A 22,793-nucleotide genomic window follows, 5' to 3' on the forward strand; every position below is an offset into this window, starting at 1 on the left:
CGTTAAAATCGCATGGAAAATGCACAAGAATGACGAAATTTGAATTTCCCGCGCATTCCACATCGACGATTGATCCACAATCCTGGTCTTGGAATGGTTTCATGAACCTAAATTTGTCTCTACCTGAGATGGGCTGGTGCAAAGATTTAAATCTGGGGAAGTGATGTGGTACATGTTCTTAAGTACTTGTTTGTAGAGTTGCATTTCCTTATTCAACCATTCAGGTTCCTGTATTTTGTAAATTCCTCGTGTTTTAACGTTTTAATACACTTTCTTTCTAGATATATATATTTTAAAATCTTGGTTGTTCATTTAGAATGAGAATGACAAACAGAATATTGGTTTCAAATAGTATCATTTTTATATTCACGAATGAAACATCAGCATAAAGTATCCAAATCCATAGTTGGCGAAGGCATTTATGAGATACACATGGATCAAGATAAGATAAGATAAGAAAATACTTTATTTATCCCGAGGGAAATTCTTTTGTCCTTTACATGCTCAGTGCTCAGTGCAACAATAGGAGTAAAGGTAAGGTGAAGAAAATAATAGTGCAAAATAGCTATGAGTGATACTGTATTGTAACTATATAAATACACATAAATACTCATACTCTGTAAAAAGTTACAAAAGAAAAAACTATAACTAAGCTATAACAAACATAGGAACAAGGAACAATTTACATTCTTGTTTACATTACATTTAATATATTTGAAACGCAACAAACTGGAAGAACTGAGGCGTACTAAGTAGGCCTGCTCTCTTCGGTATGTATTTTGAAATATGTATTTGTTACATATTTGAAAGTCCAAACAGTCAATCAAAATTTGTAAAAAAAAAAATATATATAATAAAAATAAAAAATCCCGCCCGCCCTACCCACCCCCTCCAAAAAAAGGACGAGAACCATTTTTTTTGAGTGGTCTTACATGCAACATATCATGACAGACAATGGACTAAAAGACAGACCCAGCACTGGAGGAAGGTAAAAGGGTACGACCAGCAACAGTAATGGTGGACTCGGTAATCAGGACGAATATGCCTTTTGGAAAGACTGGAGTCGACAACGACTTGATGGTTAATAATAATAATAATAATAATAATAATAATAATAATAATAATAATGATAATAATAATAATAATAATAATAATAATAATAGATGGTATTAGTGGTGATGATGACGACGATGGCATCCCTAGTTTGAATTACGAAGAAGAGCGCAGCAGCAGCGGGTTTCCCTTGGGGGGCGCACAGGCGGGAAGTCGCCCTTTAGTGACGTAAAGCGCAGACTCGTGTGAGGCCTGAAGTGACCAAGATGGCGGAGTACTTGGCGTCCATTTTCGGCACAGAAAAAGACAAGTAAGTTAAATTGCCGTACTGCATGTATTCTTGGGTATTAAAACCAAGTTAGTGGGTCACAAACTCTAGGGTTTGTTGCTGGCAAATTTGTGTGTGTGAGAGAGGCGGCTGGCTGCTGTTTAGCTTGAATGAGTGTCGCTGGCGCTGGCTGAATCAGATCGGGGAGAATACGGCACATATGCGAAGCTACTGAGCTAAACGTGGGCCAACTCGGTCGGGAATGCCGCCCGGTGTGCGAAATCTGGCCCCAGTGCGCTGGTGGTCAACGAGAAAGCGGGTGATGTGCAGTCACCAGGTAAATGGCGCAATTCTAGCGCGGTGGCCGTCAGGCTAATGTGGCCGGCTTGGCTCTTTTGTTTCGCGTTAACCAGCCCGGTAGCATGTAGCACGTAGTGTTAGCTTAGTATTAGACGTAGCGTATAGCGTTAGCATATAGCATTGTAGCATTAGCATGTAGCACCGAAGACGCTGAAAGCGTTCTTGTGCCTCGCCGCGCTCCGTCGCAGACGTTTTACAAATGGATGGATGTGCAATACAAATACCTTGTCCTACAGATGTAAGCGACTAGCTGGTGTCCGTTATGCATTTAATTCTGAAACATTATTTTTGAGCGAGGGAATGAATGAGACTGCATGCAGGACCATTAGCGTGGCGTGCTCCGGTTTTCTGATGTCCGGATATGCATGACCTACATCTGTAACAATCCTTAACCTGATTTTTTTTCTAGAGTCAACTGCTCTTTTTACTTCAAGATCGGGGCTTGTCGCCATGGAGACCGCTGCTCCAGGTTGCACAACAAGCCGACGTTCAGCCAGGTGGGTCTCTGCCGTACTGAGGCCCCGTAAATCACGGTCACATTCTGCATAGGCCGCCTTGAGCTTTACGGGACCCCAAGTATGCACGCATTTTGCCCCTTAACAAAAAAACACTGCTTTTCAAGATCTTCTGCATGTGTACCACATCTGCTTTATTCCATGATCACTTGTTCCTCTGAACTACACTGGAAGAGCCAGTGATTTACACATATGGGGTATAAGAATGTGCTTAGCCTGAGAATTCGTGGGCTTGTGAGAATTGCTCTGCTTCAAGTTTGAATTACTGCAAGAATCCAGGAAGTTCCCACTTGCCTCACTTCTCCAAGTACTTTAAAGTCTTATAGAACATGGTCAAAACCCTACTATCATGGGGAAGCCCCATGACTTTAGCTGAGCCTTTTTTGTGTTTGTGGGTTTATGGTCTGTTCCAACTGTGAGCAGGTTTCGTCGGTGTACTTCTCCACCGTCTGATTCTCCAGACACACTGAAGCTGCTTCTACCAAATCGAAGTATCTTAACATCATCTCTCAACCCTGTTTTTGTTTCAGACTATCGCCCTCCTGAATATTTACCGCAACCCTCAAAATACCGCGCAGTCTGCTGACGGGTTACGCTGTAAGTGTTTCCCTTTGTTTACCGGGTTCTGTTTTGTTAGTGTGCGCAGTTGTTCAACACCACTGTCCCTTATCCTTGAAGAAAGTCACATGCGTGGTTAAGGTTCCCTTCAGGGCCACTTCTGAGACTTGAGCTTCCAGATGTTTAGACAGTCAGTTGAAATGAGATTAGATTCATCTTTGTCATTGTGCTGTCCATCTGCGGTCCATGTGTTTGGTTTTAATGTAAACTCTCTTTAAAGCACCAATGTCAGACTGCGTGTCACTGCTTCCACTTTTCAACCTGCATGAGTTCATGCTGTTCCTTCTGTTTTCTAGCTGCGGTCAGCGACGTGGAGATGCAGGAGCATTATGACGAGTTCTTTGAGGTGAGGAATTTGACTGGGTTTGTGTCGTCTATTCACCGATCAATGGCAGGCTATTGTTTGTCATCCTGAAGTTAACAGTGATCTCCAGCATTTTACTGATGCAGAGTGATTGCTTTCTACTAGCATAGTAGGTGACAGATCTGTCCATTTCCAGTCAGTGCTGTGATATGTTGTCACCTGATATGAGACTGGGGATTGATGATAATGAGACTGGTTATTGAGATGTTTCTGTATGTAAAGCCATTCATGAATAGAGAAAAGTGTGCAGGGTACACAGCCCCATTGTGCTCCAGTGCTGAGAGATATATCAGATATGTGTGCCTTCTCCCAGACTGCCTGGAGACTGCGTGTCAGGATGTCTAGTGTCAAATGGCATGTTGTTGGCTTGGTGTCCATTAAAATGTTGAACAGCTTGAGTGGGATAATTGTATTGAAAGCAGAGTTGAAATCCATGAATGTGGAAGACTGCAAGTAAGAGTTTATGGAGCAGAGCCCCATTGATATCATCTTATTTTAGTAAAATTATTGGGTCTGTATTGTTGAGGTTCATTATAGGAAACAGGCAGCTGTGTTTCTGGTCCTTTTAGCAACTAACCGCTGCTGTGTTACCTTTATGCACTTTTTCCTCCCCTTCATAGGAGGTCTTCACAGAAATGGAGGAAAAGTATGGAGAGGTGGAGGAGATGAACGTGTGTGATAACTTGGGAGACCATCTGGTTGGAAATGTGTATGTTAAGGTGAGTTGTGGCCGTTTGATATTGAAGGTTTTTATCGCCATAAAAACCCCATAGAGTTTTTAATCTCCATAGCATTACAGCACACGTCATGCCTGTCCCTTTTGGTATGTTCACTTAAGCTCTCATTTTCAAATTTTTTCCCCTCAAATGAGATTTTTGACTCTTTAGACATGCAGACAGTATAGAAAACTGACATTAAAAGCCAGGATATTGAAGTGACGAAAGACAGCTTTCGCAATAGCAGGAAGTGAATTTGGTTTGTTGCATTATAAGAGCTGCTGAGGTCTCTGCTTGGTCACTGCTGATCGTCTGATGCTTCCACAGTTCCGCCGTGAGGAGGATGCGGAGAAGGCCGTCATGGACCTCAACAACCGCTGGTTCAATGGTCAGCCAATCCATGCCGAACTCTCACCTGTAACAGACTTCAGAGAAGCCTGCTGTCGTCAGTATGAGATGGGGTCAGTGCCATTCCTCCCTGCATGCTTCTTGACTATAGACTCCCGCTTTCCTAGATAACCTCTGTGCCTGGTCCTGCGAATGGGTTATAGCATATCAAGCTCTCCAGGTATACAGGGCTGCAGTTTTAGTGCTGTCATAGTTTTGATTGCAGTACCGCGTTTGCTCTGCAGGGAGTGCACTCGAGGTGGATTTTGTAACTTCATGCACCTGAAGCCCATTTCTCGAGAGCTTCGTAGAGAACTGTATGGCCGGCGCAGGAAAAGGTAAGGCTGCTCCCTGGCTGTGTTACCATGACACATTTGTGTGTTTAAAACCAGCTTGTACTTTCTTTTTTCAACTATGCAGCGTATTCTGTATTTTAAGACTAACGGAGAATCAGCTGTGTGATATTGATAAAAGTACATTAAATCCAAATGTGTGACACTACAAATGCACTCTGTTATATTTTGAAGCATATGCACTCAAAGCAAGTATGTACGACTGTTTTTAATCGGTTCCAACTTTTACCACAAGCGTATCCTTCATCCATGCTGTGTTAAGTAAAATAGATATTGAGTGCAACACTTAGTATGCGATGAGACGATGCTATGTACTCGACGCACATTGCTTTTGCGGCAGTACTGGGAAAATGCATAGTTCTGCATGTTAAATCGGGAAGCATTTGTGTAATTCAGTGGTGTGGTCATGGGTCAGCAAGCTGATTTGCTGCCAGTACTGTTGTGTGTATGCAGCCGTACATGATGCACTGCTAAAATGTTTTGCTTGCAAAAAAAGGAATGAGCTCTTACTTTCAGATCTTGTTTTGCTTTGTGTCCTTGGATTTATCTTTGCCTTTCTCTGTGCCTCCAGACATCGCTCTCGCTCCCGTTCCCGCGAACGGCGTTCTCGCTCCCGGGACCGAGGTGGGCGTGGGGGCGGCGGCGGCGGCGGCGGTGGTGGTGGTGGCGGCGGAGGCGGCGGCCGTGACCGGGAACGTCGGCGGTCAAGAGACCGCGAACGTTCGGGGCGCTTCTGAAGTGGTCTGGTCAGTCCGGCCCCAGTCCACCAGCCAAGTGTCGTCTCCCAACAACCAAAACCCCTTTGATGTGTCGAATCCACTTTTTTTCCCCCTCATTTTTTTGTTTGTTTTTTTTTTAAGAAAAGAGCCTGCTTTCTTAATAAACATCTTTGTAGTGATTCCATAGTGAGCTTTTCTTTTTAATTCAAGTTCTGAATTTCACGAGGATTTTTTTGTATAGTGGGATCTTGTGTCCCAGGGGTGAGGGGGTTATGTTGCAAGCCATGAATCTGTGTCTTATTAAATAAATCTTCCTGTGAGCCGTCTAAGTGCTGGCATCCATCTCGGTCTGGTTTCCTGTGTGTCCTGGTTACAAAGCCGTTCTGCTTCTTGCTCTTGGCCGATATTTCCCTCCCCATCCTCCCCTTTGAAGAGATTGCTGAATCATTTCTGTGAAAGCTCTGTGCGCTGTTTAAACCACGAAGACATGGAACATGTGGAAATCACACTTTAAAGAGTTTCACTTAAAATTTCACTGCTGGTCTGACATTTTGGTAATCTAAGACTCGAAATTAGACAGTTGGAGAGGACCTGGCAGGATTTAAACTTTAATTTGTGGAGTCTAAGCCCGAGTTACTTTGAGATTATATATTAATTGAATTGTTAAATATGCCCGGAAAGCATGAAATCGCATCATGCCTAACCATATCCATTTTTCGAATACCGCTATAGATTTAAGCGTTTTTTTTTTTTTTTTTTACTGATATCTTGGAAGGTGTTACGCATTTCACTGTGGAGAACACTTTCCGTTTTAAAGCAGTTGCGTTATTTTTAAACGGTATAACGTTAAAGAATCCTTAATGTGTAAATATGAAAATGCATATAGCAGTCGTGTGTCAGGAATGAGTAAAAATCTTAAGAATTTATATAATTGATGGGAAAACTGCGAACGAAAGTTAGTGTAAAATGCTGGGTGTGATCTTAAGAGACTAGGACTGAAATCCTGTCCGGCATGTAGTGACTTGCGTTGGGCTCCAAACCCCTAAATTTGGATTCCGAGACCCGAGTGGCCTAACTAGGTGGTCCCTGATTCTTAGGAAATCTTTCCATCAATAAAATGTAATCAGATGAAGCGAGTGATTTTTATGCAACTGCAAACAGCAAGATATCCAGTTATTTGCCGTTACAGTCTTCCTAAATATTGCACACCGTGGATACACGCTGATCTGAATGTTGAAGCAGGTCTGCGCAGTTCGTCAAATACCGTGACCCACTAGAAGGAGGAGGAGCAAAAGGAGGGCGCGGACCATTCCAGGCTTTCCATTGGAAGGAAGATCGGCCCAGCCCCGTACTTCAACCAATCAGTGATCTCACCGAACATTCGTTTTCTGGCCAGTGATTCGTCAGCTCTCTGTGGGCTAAACGCATAGGGTCTGCGGCTTAGCAGGCGGCTTTAAAGGGGAGAGCGTACGTGTTTTTAGGAGGAGTTGCATCATTCGCAATACGGCAATTTATTCAAAGGTAGGTAAATAATGATGCTTGGGGTCACTTGCTTAGAGGTATTTCTTCCTATTAGAGACTCTATGATAATTACGATAGACATGCGGATGTTTTCTTTCTGTACGGTCTGCAGCTGCGGGGTTGGAGCCACGATACCGCATGAGTGTTCGTGGCCCTGCTGATGGGGGGGGGGTCTGAGGGTTCCGGGGTCCCGGTTCTGGAGTGTTGTAGTGGGTGAGAAGCCGTGTAAGGAAGGAGGAAGGCATCGGCTCCCACATGCATGTTGCTCATAAATGAATATTAGAATATCTCCGCGATCTGTCTCATGGCGAAAAGTCACTGCGGTCTCTCTCAAGTGTCGGACGAAGCTCTTTTTGGGTTACCATTAACGTGAGGTCACCTGCTATCATAATTCGGGGTTAAGGAATTGAACCGTTATTCTTAGGGGGAATAATGTTGGTTCTGTTCCAGTATTTGTAACAGAAATGCATGAAACAAGGAAGTGGGTGACGCGGTCTTATGTCAGCTTACGAGGCAAAACATAGTGACATGACTTAAGTGGTTTCCACGTGTGGGAAGAAGCTCGTTTCCCGGCTTTAGAAACATCCATTCCGCTTTCGACCAAAAAGAAGTATGGTGGTTCTTTTAATCCCCACAATGGGTAATTTTTTATTTTTGGGGAGGGGGGGGGGGGGATTCTTTATTCCCTTGAAGCGGCAGTTACCGACGCTGACAAATGAGTAGCTATCCGTTCTCCAGTCCCCTGTACGGTAGGAAAATTACTCCAGACCACCTCAATATCCAAATGGGTCAATTACCTCTACAGTGCTGCACACGCTGCCTACACCTTGTTCGAATGTATTTAAGCAAATTGTAGAGATTCCTGCCTCTGTCTATTACATGGGGTCTGTTTTACGCTGTATATTCTTGTCATGAATTCCACATCGGAGGCATAAGAGCATAAGAAATTCATAAACGAGAGGAGGCCGTTCGGCCCATCAAGCTCGTTTGGAGAAACCTCAACTAGAAGCGCAGAGTTATTAAAATCTTTATTTTAAAATAAAGGAACCCAAGGTTTTAGCTTGCATCCTTAAGTCAGATCTTTATCTGATGAGGACAGAGTTGATGTCTGCTTCGCCATATTTTCATTAATGGCCTTTTTCGCGATTCTTTAAATCCTCCTCTTAGTTGGTGTTATTTCACACTCACTTCTATGCCTAAAGTTGTGAGTCTCTTATTCAGGGTTTTATTTAAGGGGCAGTGTGTGGCTCTGTGGGCTAAGCCTGTGTGCTTGTAATCAGGTCACCGGTTCAAACCCCACCTCAGCCTGTCTTGAGTAAGACCCTTAACCTCCCGATCCCTGGGCGCCACAACAGGTGGCTGCCCTTCTTGGACAACTTCCTCTACAAAAAAAGCAAGCTGAGGGATGCATGAAAAGACAAATTTCCTCACAGAGGTCAATAAAAAAGTATAAATTATCAGTTGTGTTTTTCCCCAGATGCACCTGGTGACCCTTTATCCTTCCTGTGCTGAGTTTCTGTGTGACTGATACCTGTAATCACTCTCTAGGTCTCTGCCTCTTCCTTTTAGCCCTGTCATCGCAGGACTTTCCCCACTGTGGGGGAACCCAGCTGTGTCAGTGGGTGAAGTGGGGGCAGAGGGCTGGCATGTCCGAGGAGGATTGCATTGCACGCTTGGGTGTGGGTAATCTGCAAGCTCACTATTAATAGTCGTAGGTACTAGTGCTGAGATGAAGCCACTTAAGGCACTTGTACGTTGCAAAAACCCTTCTGCTGTAACTAAAATCCCATAATCTTCCTAGAACGGGACTATTCTCTGAAGTTAGAGAAGTGAATGAATAAGACCTACCTGGGCTAACCCAAAATTGATCAGAATTTAAACGGCTGTGTCTGAGCCATGTTACATAAATGGGCGTCCTCTGCCAGTTCTGCCTGGTCTGTGTTTGCGCAAGACCTTGTGGCTTGGTGGAGGGAAAGAAGCCAACCAATGTCTGGGTTTCTGACTTGCGTGTGTGCTTATCTTCTAGCGAAACTGGTAGTTGGTAAACACAGATTTCTGTACTTGGGCACTCGGTGAAACTGCGCTGGTCTTGGAATCCAAATAGTTTTAACGATATTTGCCTGTAATTAGACTGCACAGTAGACAAATGCACGTAAAACGACGATGGACAACACACAGGAGCCGTACAACAATATCTAACAAAGTATATAACGTCGGGGGTGCTTGGGGCTCCCTCACTTCAGCAGAACTTCAGTTTCATGTTGCATTTCTCTGATTTTAACATGGCAGGTGGCTTTGACTGTTGGTTTCAGCTTTTATTCAGGTGCGACTTATCCGGTGGTTACTTTTCTGACTGTCGGTTACCCAGAGAGCTCATTGGCGCCTCTCAGGCCCTGAGCTCTTGCTCATGGGGAGTGGTGGAGCAGCTTTTTCTGTTATGGGGTGGGGGCTGAATGGTTGTATGTGGAACCTGTCCCCAGCCTTGTAACACTAAAGCCGCATTTGAATTGATTTGTAGGTCTGGCCTCATTCTCTCACGCTAGAAATTTTCATTGCATGTCCAGAGATGAAATGTATTGACTGTTGTGCGTTATAGTACTGTGGAAAATATCAAGGCTTTCTATACATTGGGGCTTGAGAATTTCTCCTTAAAGCTGCATCTTGCAGTGATGTAGTAGGATGTGTCCCACAGATAATGGCCTCCTTTCAGAAGATCTGATACCAACTCTCAGTCAGTACTGCCTAATGATGTTCTCCAGCACAGACCATCCTTTGACTCTGCATTGGTTTACGGTTACACAACTGCTAGATTGTCACCACTTGGGATGTAAGATAAACCTGCAGCTCCTTGCCTAGCAGCCCATTTTGATGGGAGAAAAACTGATTATGGATTAGATGGCGAAAAAGAACAGGAGTCTATAAGATGGTGCCCCACAGTCGCGTTCTTGAATAATCTTACCGTTACCAATTTCTGAAGAGACTCAGAACTGGTAGACCGAGATCTGCAGTGTCTGTGTTGATGAAAATTACTTCAGTTGTTTGTTGTCTGCGTCACGGACCTGAAACCGGAGAAATACCAGTTTGTGCCGCGTCATGCTTGATTGATGTGGTAACTAGTAAAACCAGTTGATTTGTATGCTCTGCTCCCATTCATCCAGAGGCTGAAACCTTTGATCCGCTGACCTCCAGGTGAGCCATGCCTTCTGTACCACCCACCTCAGAGCCCGCTGCATCCTGCCCACATGCCTCACAGGAGTCTGTCGGTTGGGGCAATGGCGGGGTGGTGGATGGGGAGCAGGGGGTTGAGGAGAGGGAGTGGATCCGGCCCGACCTTCCGAGCAACTGCACCTGGAGACTTGGGCTCGCACCCTCTGAGTCTCCACACCCCCATCCTGAAAGGTGAGCCCTGGGGAGAAGGTTGGTTAAGAGCGCTGTTAGATCTTCGGAACTTCATCCATGAGGGAGTCGCTGGGCCGTGTCTACTCTCTGCTGGATTAGCTAAACTGGCTTCTGGCTAATGTGACACTTTTGCAGTTTAGTTTTTTTTTTTAAAAAAACAATGTATACATGAGTAACCACTTGATCTCCACTTTCCCGGCAGAAAGTCGGCCTCCAGCATCCTCCCGAACATCCTGCACATGATTGGAAACACACCCCTGGTCCGTATCAACAAGATCTCCAAGGCTTTCGGACTCAAGTGTGAACTGCGTGAGTAGTGAGTCGTTCTACTTTGCGTAGTTATGGCTGGCCTTTGTGTTCCCACGTGGCTTGCGCGTTAATCGCCAGTACGCCGACCGATTTCTTATTGGAGGGTCTGCAGCTGCCCCTCCCCCCCGCTTCCATTCTCGGTGAGCTTAGTGCTGTCAGCTGGGCTCGAAGTGCAACCCCACGCTTGGAAGGAGTCCTCTGCAGCGCAGGCTGAATGGTGTTCTGACACACGGCTGCTGGTCCCACACTGGGCCCCAATCTGAGTCACCTGACCAATGTGAATCTGCTTTGGTGGGGCCTGCGGACTTCCTGTCTTCCATGTGTATCCATAGGTACTGCCTATACATGAAGTCCGACTGATCAAGCTGTCTGTTTGCCAGCAGATAGACTCCGGCGTCCCGCTTAAAAGGCTGTGACCTGCAGGAGGGCAGCCATGCTGCTGGGCTGCCCTGGGGTGTTAGAAAACGCTGAGTGACGAGGCGGGGGGTGCCACACCGCCCCATACAGAGCACATCTCTGCACCATAAGTGATGCGTGAAATAAGCTTCCCAGAAGCTCTTGCACAATCGGCTTCTCTTTGAGCCTCGATGGGGCTCATTACGGAAGTAGGCTGTTCTCTGGCCTTTGCTCTATTGAGCTGGATCTGATACTGCAATGCAGAGCAAAATTAGTGAAGCTAGTTTTGTGTTGGGTTTGTATGAGTACAGCATTTGTCTGTTAAAGCTCTAAAGTTGCGTGGCCCGGTACCAGCTGGACCCTGTTAAGTACTTAATGCGATTAGTCATTGGAAGTCAAGTCCTTCTTAATTCTGGTGCCACAGACCGGCCAAGAATGACCCCAGTAATGTGGGTCTTTGCAGTGGGCCATCACTGACCTCAGTAATGTACCATGCTGGTGGATCATACTGCTCAAATTGGTGATATTGAGCAGAAGCAAGTGATTTAATTGTCAGCATTGCTTTGTGTCTCCTGGCACGACTCAAGGCATCACCGATTCATTCCAGGCGCGGTTGGTAGGTCAGTTTAAATTTGTCTATATCGTTAATTTGCGACTCCTAAATATCGAAACAAGCTTTGAATATTGCAATGCGAACCTTTTTCCAGTATGGTTCAGACCTGACACAATATGTTGCCAATTTAATTTTAATATTTATTGTTCATATGTACACTTATGTAAAATGATGCACTAAACGATGGGGCTAAACTTCACTTTCAGCAGTACAGGAAAGTTAAGCAAAATCAAACAAAGTCAAAGTGATGACAGAGACAGGCTATGCAAGTGTGACAGACTGAATGACACACGCCTGTGGCTAATCTCCCATTATTGGGTGAGTCCGTCACACCTGAATGTCTGTCTTCTATTAAGATGTATTTATTTGCATTGCAGTCGTGCTGTGGTGATATTTAAGCTCTGCTCTGCAGCGCTGACAAACAACTGCGTTCTCATTCAGGTTTAACGTGAAGCACTTCCACACAAATGATGGTTTTGCTCTTTTATTTGGCCCCTCGCTGTCTATGGTTGAAAGGAGACGCTGCATATCGCCGAGTAACAGATTCATTAAAAAAAAAAAACTCAATATTTCGCTAATCGAGTTCAGTCACGTATTCGTAATAGCGCTTCACAACCAGTCTCTTTGCTTTGCTTATTTCCCCCTCTCTCCCTCTCTCGGGTCGTCGCAGTGGCCAAATGCGAGTTCTTCAATGCAGGAGGCAGCGTGAAAGACCGCATCAGCCTGCGTATGGTGGAGGATGCAGAGAGGGCCGGCATCCTTAAACCCGGGGACACCATCATCGAGCCGACGTCTGGCAACACCGGTACGGCAATGAAACAACACTATATTAGCAATTTACACAAGTATGAGGAGAGCCGCATTGCAATGCTTATTTTAGCATAAACATTTACGTTACATTTTATTGATTCTTCTAATGTTTTTATCCAAATAGATTTACAATTGAGGGAATGGTCATGATTTATAGCCCATCTTACTCTCCCTCTTACTTACACCTGTACTCTAAGTATGCTGTTTATCTTGGTCGTAAGTTATATATTTGCTCAGGGGGAAAAAGAAACGGTTTAATTTCAGAACATCTGTAAATTAAGACTAACACAATGAAAAGTAATTGGTATTTCTTCTATTACTACTTGTCCGATGGCTAGATGAACACCGCTTCAGTTTCCAAACATTTCCTCAGGGGCACCTCAGTCATTCCATGTATTTTATTAAATTTCACCATCAGCTTACTTACTTGAGAGATCGATTTAATTTAGTTAAATCAGGGGTGGGCAGTCTTGCCCAGAAAGGGCTGTTGTATATGCAGGTTTTCGCTCTGAGGCCTGATTGGCTGATGAGTCCTCGCACCTGGGTTTGAACAGCTGACCTGAAGGTTTTCCCAAAAACCTGCATACACTCCGGCCCTTTGTGGATAAGACTGAATAGTCAATGAGCTATTGATTAGCCATACAAGGTGTGCTAGTGATGTGCATGTGTGGGTATATTGGCTGGTTACTGCAAATACAGGGGAAGTCTTTAAATGGTTAAGCTGACTCACTTCAACAGACATATTATAGTTTTAGGGTCAGCCATTTATCTGGCTTGTATAAAACATTTCGGTGGGGGTTAAGGGCCTTGTGCATGAGCCCAGCAGAGATGTGACTATTCTGCTGAGACTGGGGCTCAATCTGGCAACCTTCCAGTCAGACACACAGGCTTAGCCCACTGATCTACACCCCCAATCCAACCCAAGATGATCTGTTGTGATCTCTGCTACATCACATGCTCACCGCGTATGCAAACCTCTCAAACGACCCTGCCTGTAGCAAACAGCTGGGACCAGTAGCTACATGCCCTGAGAATGGTTGGTGTGTCTCTTCCATTCTCCCAGGCATCGGATTGGCACTGGCTGCTGCCATCAAAGGTTACCGCTGCATCATCGTCATGCCGGAGAAGATGAGTATGGAGAAGGTGGGATGCCAGCTTTGCACCTGTTGGATTTGACCTGTTCCTATTTTTGTTGATCCTGTGAGCCCGAACTTGCCCCTCCCCTCCACCCTGACAGGTAGACGTGTTGCGTGCCCTCGGGGCCGAGATCGTCCGCACTCCCACGAGCGCCCGCTTTGATTCGCCGGAGTCGCACGTGGGTGTGGCCTGGCGGCTGAAAAACGAGATCCCCAACTCGCACATCCTGGATCAGTACCGTAACCCGAGCAACCCACTGGCGCATTACGACAACACAGCGGAGGAGATCCTGGAGCAGTGCGATGGTGGGGGGGGGTGCAGCTTCTCAGAGTCCTGCAGTCCAATCATTAATCAGAATCAGCTTTTCCACTGTGTGTATGTGTGTACCTTACCTTACGGGGACACAATGTCCCCACAACGTGATGAATACCCATTTTTTTCCCTTATGGGGTCGCATACACACTCACTGTGCCACTTTATTGTGCCCTTTTATACCAATTGAACATCATTTAAATGCAGAGGTGGCAATTTCAGGTCCAGACCCTAACCAACCAGTTAAGCATAAAGAGTTAGTCAGAGTACACAACTGGTTGGTTGAAAGTAAATCGTGGTCTAGATTTTTACTTTCTGAACCTGAAATTGCCACCACTGTTTAAATGCCACAGCCTACCTGAGTATTGTTGCTGACTATGTCATCCCCATTATAACCGCAGTCTACCTAGTCTCTAATGACTGCTTCCAGCTCGATAACACCCCATGTCACAAAGCTCATATAGTCTCGGACTGGTTTATTGAACGTGACAATGAGTTCAGTGTCCTCAAATGGCCTCCACTGTCACCAGATCTCAATCCAGTAGAGCAGCTATGAAATGTGATGGAATGGAAGATTTGCATCATGTGGGTGCAGAGGGTGCATATATATATCACACACAGAATTTGTTTGGTGTTTTTGCCACTTGTTTAGAAATTTAACATTCCTTAAGTAATTTAAGCTATATGACAGAACGGGCAATTCGTTTTATTTGAGATTTTATTGATTGAGAAATTCTGGAATTTTAGTATCTGTTAGGGTGGATACAAGTTAAATAGGTATTGGAGAATGTGTCACAGTATAATATGTCTAGCTTTGGTTCTGATTGACCAGTGCAGTAGTTTAAGCTTCTACTGGATTTGTTGGGGTTGTTGAAGGACATACTGGAGGTCTCACAGTTGTATCTGCTCCCCTCCCCTAATCTTAGGTAAGTTGGACATGTTGGTGGCAGGGGCTGGTACTGGGGGGACCATCACTGGAGTTGCCCGGAAACTCAAAGAGCGCTGCCCCAATATCAAGGTGCGTCAGCAGCAGACATCAGCCATAGGTTCCTCCAAGAGCTGAGAGCCCCATAACTACATGCTGCTTCTAACGCACGTTATCTTAGATCATCGGTGTGGATCCCGAGGGTTCCATTCTGGCTGAGCCTGGGGAACTGAATAGGACAGACAAAACCCAGTATGAGGTGGAAGGAATTGGCTACGACTTCATCCCTACCGTCCTGGACAGATCGGTGAGTCTGGGGTGATGTGCTTGAGCATGTGCCCGGGTCACTTTACACATCCAAGCTCATTTGTGCTCTGCAATGTGTTCTTTCCCTTGAGGTTATTGACACCTGGTACAAAAGCAACGATGAGGAGTCATTCGCCATGTCCCGCATGCTCATCAAAGATGAGGGGCTTCTGTGTGGTAAGTTCTGCCACACATGAGTAAGGATTTTTTTTACCCACAATGCATCAGTTTAGAATGAGTCAGGGTGCTTCTCAGTAGATGTACTTGACCATACTTGTGTTCTTGGGTACTCTTTTTACGTCACGTTCCATTGCTGAAGACTGGTTCCAATACTAAAAACAGAAGGGTGGTAGAGACCCCCGGATGTTCTTGTTTCACCTCAAATATCAAGGATGCATCCATTGCATCCTTGCCAAACGAGACCAATCTTATGATTAATTTTGCGATTAATCTTTGGAGGCAAGTTGGCAAGACTCCTCTTGCTAAGACCGCAGGTACGGTCTCCGTTTTCTTGGTATTGAGAGACACCCTCGCTTTCCTCCTCCAGGGGGCAGTTCAGGCAGCGCCATGGCTTCAGCTGTGAAGGCCGCCAAAGAGCTGAAGGAGGGTCAGCGCTGTGTGGTCATTCTGCCGGACTCCATCCGCAACTACATGTGAGGCCGGGGTGGGGGGGCAGGCTGGGCCGGGTCACCCTTTTCCAGGTCTTTCTGAACCTACAGCTGAACTTCCAGTGCGTTTCTCTGTGTCTCAGGTCCAAGTTCCTAAGTGACAAGTGGATGTTCCAGAAGGGCTTCCTGAGGGAGGAAGACCTCATGGTGTCCAAACCCTGGTGAGAAGCCTGCAGTTAGTCAATAAGCATGACCTCCTAAAGGTTAAAGTTTTAACAGCCATGACAAGGGGTGCTAAAGATTTTGGGCCCCATGAATGCATATTATATGAGGCCCCAATGCTGAAGTCACTTGGGGGTCCTGGGAATCGTCCCAAGTGTCCCCCACTTAACGGTGCCCTTGGCCATATCACCAAGTGCCCTACTCTGCTCCTTGCTCAGGTGGTGGAATCAGAAGGTGCAATGTCTGAATCTGTCTGCCCCACTGACGGTGCTGCCCACGGTGACCTGCCAGAACACCATCCGTATCCTGAAGGAGAAGGCTTTTGACCAGGCTCCTGTCGTAGATGAGGCCGGGTGGGTGTCACTGTGGAGACCCAGTCGATAGGTCGGTGATCCAGCTTAGAGCCCCTGTAGGTGCTGTGCTTCATGGCTGGGATCCTTCCCCACAGGACTATCCTTGGTATGGTTACCTTGGGCAACATGCTGTCCTCTGTGCTGGCTGGCAAAGTGAAGGCCGCTGACCCTGTGAGCAAGGTGCTTTACAAGCAGTTCAAACAGGTGAGGCGGGTGTGGGGGTGTGTGTTCAGTCCCCGCAAGGGCAAACATTTCATAAAAATCTGTGACTACAATCAAAAATTGAAAAACATCAAAAGTCTTGTATTTTGTTTGTTTACTAATAGCGGGTTGAGTAGGGGTTAGTCATCATTGATGGGATTACAGTATTCCCCATAGAAATGAATGGAGAATCCCCATAAAGATATGACTTCAAACATTTGTGTGTGCGAGCATGTGTGTTAATGTGTCTGTACAGATTGTCTCACTAAGATGGTCTCTCCATCAGATCTGCCTGACTGACAACCTGGGGAAGCTCTCCCGGATCCTGGAGATTGACCACTTTGCTCTGGTGGTCCATGAGCAGATCCAGTGTGAGTTCCCCTGGCCCTCTGCAGGCCTTCCTCTCACACACAGCCGCTTCCTCTTCATGCTCTGGATGCTTCTGCAATCTGGCCTCGGGCAGAGGGGAAGTGACCTCCAAGCCCCCTCCAAAATTCGTTCCCGTCTACCAGGTGAACATCAGCTCTGCCACAGTACCTACCCGGAGCTGGTCTTTCAGAGACCAAAAGACAGTTCTAAAATATCACCTAGTGTCCCCCAGGTAATCGTACCTCTTGCTGTCCCTGTAGGTCATGTAACTTGGTTTTTGCTTTACTGAAGTGTTTTGGCACTGTGATCCATGGGACAGCAGCTCTAATTCCAAAGGACTGTGGATTTCCAAAATGATAACGTGCCTTCCTGAATGTCTTCTGATTCTTTTATGACCTCTCCATCCAATGTTTGGACATAGACCTTCTCTCCAAGTCGGAGTCAATTTTTTTTTTTTTGTTTGGAAGCTCTCTGCTTGAGCTTAGTTATAAATTGATCCTTGTTGCCCTCTAGTGGTCAGATTAATAAGACTCCTGAACCCAGCTCACTGGAGTCAATGCCTGATGAAGGTTATACTGAGCTTTCTGCAGCTGCCTCATGTTCTGGTGGTATTTCATTGGCTCTCTTCTGTCATGTGACTCTCCTGCACAAAATGGTAGTCAAATCTCAGGATGGTGAAAGAGCAGAGTTGCACTTCTCTGATGCCTTCCTTCTCTTCCCGTCATGTGATGTCCCGCTGCGATTCCGACGTTCTTTCCCGGCAGTCTCTGCTCCCAGCCTCACCTGTCTGAATTTTTACAGATCTGACGGATGGTTCTCCTTCTCGGAGGCAGATGGTCTTCGGGGTGGTGACGGCCGTCGACCTGCTGAACTTCATCACGGCCAGAGAGAAGCGGGAACGTTCTCTGTCAGAGTGCAGTGTCGGCGATGACCTGTAGGGGGGGAGGGTTTCCCTGGGGGGTGATGTGGGTGACTGTGGTAGGCAGCGTACTTTTATTTTATTGGATGGTTTGGCCTTTGTTTCTGGTATGGCTGTAACATGTTTGGGTGGTAGGAAGAGGGATAACAGAATTGTTACCTGGGTGACATTATATGAAGTTGTTTGACCCAGTCACATATCATGTGAAAATGAATTTAGCCGAAATCAATTTTACCTGCTTGTGTGACCTTGTTTTGAAAACGTCTTCCTCTAAATCCAATCCCGCTTCTGTTTCCATTCTTGGCTTCGTCACATTTTTAAAAAAAAAAGTTTGTCTGACTTTCAGCTGATAATTTGATCACTTTCTTTTTTTTCCATGTGTGCTTTTTTTTTTTCCTAATAGTTTCAAGACCGTGAGAACTCGTCGAAATCTCTCTATTAGCCTCTTATCTGCTCGGCATGTTCTGCCTGAGATGGTTTAAAGCTCTTTGATCTCACAGTTAATTAGACAGCTACAGAACTAGCAGCTAAGCTGGTCTGAGCTTTCGGTACCAACGTGTCCGATGGACACTGATCCCACCTGCATCACCAGATATGACTCCCGTGGCTCTTTCACCTGTAGGGATTCTCCAAGTTTTCAATTTCTTGCCATCCTTCGGCCACTAGGTGGCAATACACTGCTGCTGTTGACGTAAGAAAGTATTTATAGAAACCATTACTCCCCATCCTACTGGGGAAACACTGGAGACTGGTTCAGCTGAAACCAGCTCCCATGAGTACTTGCTTTAAATTGTACTTTAACTCGGACAAGTGTATTTGGCTGAGTTTATATCAAAGGTCTTTTTTTATTGCTATGTTTTTACTTTTTTTGATTTGAACGATTTAAATGACTCTGCGTATGACTAGCGAATGGTGATTTGTAACGTCGATCAGGCCAAGATCATATCATGTCCTTGCATCTTTTTTTTTTTTTTTTTTTTTTTTAAATTTTCTTCCCTGGGTCCTGTGACTTTGTTTTTTAAATTACGTTCCCCCTCCCCCCCTCTTGATTTTGAGTAGTGGTATCAGTGCTGTAATTCACAGGCCTATAATAAAAGCTTGTGTCCATCGCCTGGGTATCTGCAGATTTTGTTGTCCCACCCTCCCCATTAAACCTACTTGGTTTATCCATGCCGTCTTATAAAATAAAAATACAATTGTACCGTGATGTAATAACCACAAGGGGGCACTGAATGGATTCAGTCACTAGTTTAGCTCAGGACAAAATGTACTATGGAGTGAACTGAGCACTGGCCAAGATGATGTTGTCTTGGCCTAGCAGTCCAGGCGGTAATGGAGACAGAGTATTTACCAGTACGGCTTGTGCACCCATATATTTTTGAAGCCTAAGGAACTGTTTGATCCAGAACATTTTGGAATTGTTCTGAGAATGCCTGCAGGAAATGACTCTACAAGCGCATGTTCTTGCCAATGCCATGTTCTGTCCGCTATGAGGCAGGAACCGGTAGCCGTTAGCCTGAGCTCCTGCAGGCAGCCTAAGTACATGAGCTCGATGGCGGTGATGCATGGGTTAGCATCCTCTCTGCGTGTTTCCGAAGCACCTGCTCCACCCCAGTACTGACAATGAGGTTTGTGTAACTGCAGATACCCCCACTGATAAAATAACACCCCCCCACAATCCTCTCCCTCCCCTGCCAGCCTTGCTGACTGTGGTGAGTTCAATCCAGTATTTAAGCCTCCATCATACCCTCCTGATCAAACCCCCTCCCTCCAGGGCAGGCCTGTCCTCCCCAGCTGGACAAAAGCTCTGGGGGGGGGAGGGGGGGGGCTGCATCAGTGGACACCCAGTGACAGACATGGCAGTTCAACTGCACTCCCTCGTTATCTTACGTGCTCACAACAACTGAACTGAGATCAGTAGGATGGGCCAAGAAGAACCATCCAGGCATCTACTGCCTCTCTCATTAGTGGGGTGGGACCAAACGTCCAACCGCAAACACAGCAGTTGGCCCTCGGAACATAACGCTCACCTGGGTGGAGCTCAGTGCAGCTGGGATGCAGCCCTGCTTCTCAAGTTGTGCGTCTTTGTGATGATTTTCAAACAACCACCTCCATCATAATGAAAGGGGTCACAATACATGACCACTGTTCTTTGGGGGATGTTTAGACAAAACGTCTGAGAGCCGCCCCTGCATGCTGCCTGCATGTTTTTGCGTCGGCTGGTTTGTGGACTTTTGTGCTTTTGTCCTCTCCGCCCTGATAAATCCCTGTCTATCAGGAAACCCCTTCGATTCGCCGTTGGCAGAAGTGACGGAGGAGAGATAACCACGCCCACTCTGCTGACAGGGCTGTCCCACCATGAGCTAATGCCATTCCAGACAGATCCCACTAAAACCTCTCTTTCTGCCTCTGGGGTATTTATAGGGGATGCGGTTCTCGCAGGGAGTCATTCAGCCTGCTGGGCTTGCGGTCTCTCCTATCTTCCTCCTTCAGTCTCTCCTGCCTTCCACCGCTGACGCCATGGATATCACCATTCAGCATCCCTGGCTCCGACGGGCCTTGGGTTCCTTCTACCCCACTCGCCTCTTCGACCAGTTCTTCGGAGAAGGCCTCTTCGACTATGACCTCTCACCCTTTGGTAGCTCTACCATCAGCCCCTATTACAGAGCTTCGCTCCTCCGCGCCTTCATGGAGTCGTCCAACTTGGGGATTTCTGAGGTACTTGGTGAGGAATAGTGAGACCTAGCAGTCAGTATTGTTTTGGGTCACACCTTTGTCAGTGTGTGCGGGGATGTTGGCCCCCGCCAGTCCGTTACCATTTCAATTTCAGCCACACGCCACTGCAAAGGTCATTCGTATATTGTACTAAATTCTCATATCCTGTTACCTGACGTTTTCCTCTCAAGCTGCTCTGTATGTCACATGTCCCTTAAAAAAAGGCAAGGAAAGACAATTCCTGCAAAAGACTTTTATTAGAAGTTAACTTTAATGCTGCGGTCACACGTCTTTTGCTGCGACATGCTGACATAGCTCCAGCGCATGCTCCCAAACATCGACAGCACAGCTGTGAGAGATCTCACACCTAAGGTGGTGCTGCACTGTACTGGAAAGAGACACATAAAAATATAAGACTCCTTATTTTTTATTATGTGCAAACATTAACACAGAACAGCTAGCTTGTCTAATAAGCTGTTTCATACTCTGGTTAATTCAGTGACTGATTCCTTACAGCAGTATGTTAGTAGCTTGCAGCTCTGCTTATGAGATGGGCTTGTTGGGATGGATTACTGCTCCTGAGGAGGAAAGATACCGGAGAGAGGGGGGCCGTGAGGAGAGAGGGGGGAGGGTGGGCTGCACGGGTATGAGGATATGAGAGAGGATCAGTCATGCAAGCCACTATGACTGGCTGCCATGTTCCAGGGTTTGTGGTCACTCTGAACGTCATACACCTGACTGCTGTTCCCACAGGTGAGGTCTGACCGGGACAGGTTCTCCGTCTACCTGGACGTGAAGCACTTCTCCCCTGAAGAGCTCACTGTCAAGGTGATCGAAGGCTATTTGGAGATCCGGGGCAAGCATGAAGAGAGGCAGGTGAGGAGCTGGTCAGAGACAATCACACGATCTTCCTGGAGGTTTAATGGCCAAACGCATTCTGTTTGTACTAAATCTGGCCTTCTGTGAATTAAACTTTTGCTTCTGGATTCTTTTTATCCCCACCTATTTGTAAGGACGACCATGGCTACATCTCACGTCAGTTCCACCGCCGGTACCGCTTACCCTCAGACGTGGACCAGTCATCCTTCACCTGCTCGCTGTCTCAGGATGGCCTGCTCACCCTCTGTGCCCCAAAGGTGACCTCTGTGGCCGACACGGCTCGTGGCGACCGTAGCATACCCGTCACCCGCAATGACAAGCCCAGCTCCGCCCCCTCCTCCTAGGCTGGCTCCGCCCTGCCTCTCGAGGCTGCGGACTGGGTGTGAGGAGGTGGAATCACCCTGTACCTCCCCACTCCCCACAGATGTCAGTATGATCCCAATTTGTCATTCCTCTCTCACTATTGACATTATATCGCTAGCTGTTACTGTAATAATTAATTACTGCTCCTTATTTACGGCTGTGTGGACCAGCAGAAAGGAAGAGATATGGATATGGAGATATGGAAGAGATAAGGTCAGTTCGCCCCCCCGGGCCCTAAGCATCATGTGACCAACCCCACCTCCAATCTTCAGCTCTGATATAACATGGCTCCCCTTCTGGATCCATCCCAGGGCCCCGAAGGCACCAGCAGTAACTGTTATGGCAGGTCTGCCTAGCAGTTGACTGAGGGAAAGAGAGGAGCATAAGATTGGGGGGGGGGGGGATATCAGGTTACGCGGAAGTCACCAGCAACTCCGGCATGGGGATGCACTGAGCTCGCTCTTCCTCTTCTCCATCTGTTCTTCCCAAACATCTTCCTGAGCAACGGGCTCTGCCACCCCTATTACTAATATTTGTCACAGCATCTGATTTCAAAATAAAGCTGTAAGATTGACGAAAGGCTCTTTCTTTTCCTCCTCTTATCAATGTTGTCAGAATTTCCATGGTCTGGTTACCCGTTATTGTGTAACCTATAAAATGTGTAAAATGTTATAGATATAATATGTGCCTGTTATGCAGAATATGTGATCTTTCTCAACATTGTTACTCTGATGTATAAAACACAGAGTAGTTTCTGTTTTGTTGTCGAATCCTTAAATTTCCTGGCTTTTGGATGGTTACTTTACTTTTTAAAAAACAGCCCAGCCCCAGGGGAAGGCCAACCCTGCATGGTTATATGTGTCATCGCATTCCATGATGTCATTTCAGTGGTTGTATATCCGGGGGTTTCTATACCCCGCCTCCAAGCGGCCAGCTGTCCCACTACTGACGCTTGTCCCGTTTCCGGCTTCCTGAGTCTGTGTCGGACCCTGACCTTTTCCAGTAGGTCCCGGTCAGCCTCTCGCTTTCTCTCACTCTCTCACTCGCAGAGGCTCACGTACGCACAGGTGCCAGCTAGATTCC

General features: G+C 46.3%; 3 protein-coding genes across 4 annotated transcripts; all 3 read left to right on the forward strand.

The window, feature by feature from the left end:
• Positions 1-1,223: 1,223 nt before the first annotated feature.
• u2af1 (U2 small nuclear RNA auxiliary factor 1) lies at positions 1,224-5,695 on the forward strand. Its single transcript, XM_049027671.1, has 8 exons — positions 1,224-1,363; positions 2,091-2,178; positions 2,727-2,793; positions 3,111-3,160; positions 3,799-3,897; positions 4,222-4,355; positions 4,527-4,619; positions 5,206-5,695. The coding sequence occupies exons 1-8, from the start codon at positions 1,320-1,322 to the stop codon at positions 5,369-5,371; spliced, it is 741 nt and encodes a 246-aa protein (XP_048883628.1). The 5' UTR covers positions 1,224-1,319; the 3' UTR covers positions 5,372-5,695.
• Positions 5,696-6,741: 1,046 nt separating this feature from the next.
• Positions 6,742-18,728, forward strand: cbsb (cystathionine beta-synthase b). Of its 2 annotated transcripts, none has more exons than XM_049018054.1 (15): positions 6,742-6,874; positions 10,033-10,273; positions 10,476-10,582; positions 12,262-12,396; positions 13,465-13,544; positions 13,639-13,843; positions 14,777-14,868; positions 14,957-15,082; positions 15,174-15,258; positions 15,629-15,734; positions 15,833-15,910; positions 16,130-16,264; positions 16,360-16,468; positions 16,752-16,836; positions 17,636-18,728. In XM_049018054.1, exons 2-15 carry the CDS (start codon positions 10,071-10,073, stop codon positions 17,770-17,772), a joined length of 1,683 nt encoding a protein of 560 aa, XP_048874011.1. In that variant the 5' UTR covers positions 6,742-6,874; positions 10,033-10,070; the 3' UTR covers positions 17,773-18,728. The 2 variants fall into 2 exon arrangements, with proteins under 2 accessions (XP_048874011.1, XP_048874021.1); XM_049018064.1 differs by having other exon boundaries at positions 6,761-6,874; positions 10,064-10,273.
• An 818-nt stretch (positions 18,729-19,546) lies between these two features.
• cryaa (crystallin, alpha A) lies at positions 19,547-22,289 on the forward strand. Its single transcript, XM_049018078.1, has 3 exons — positions 19,547-20,471; positions 21,222-21,344; positions 21,482-22,289. Exons 1-3 carry the CDS (start codon positions 20,181-20,183, stop codon positions 21,689-21,691), a joined length of 624 nt encoding a protein of 207 aa, XP_048874035.1. The 5' UTR covers positions 19,547-20,180; the 3' UTR covers positions 21,692-22,289.
• The last annotated feature ends 504 nt before the right edge of the window (positions 22,290-22,793 follow it).

This window comes from Brienomyrus brachyistius, chromosome 1 (genome assembly GCF_023856365.1).
Source record: "Brienomyrus brachyistius isolate T26 chromosome 1, BBRACH_0.4, whole genome shotgun sequence".
NCBI lineage: Eukaryota > Metazoa > Chordata > Actinopteri > Osteoglossiformes > Mormyridae > Brienomyrus > Brienomyrus brachyistius.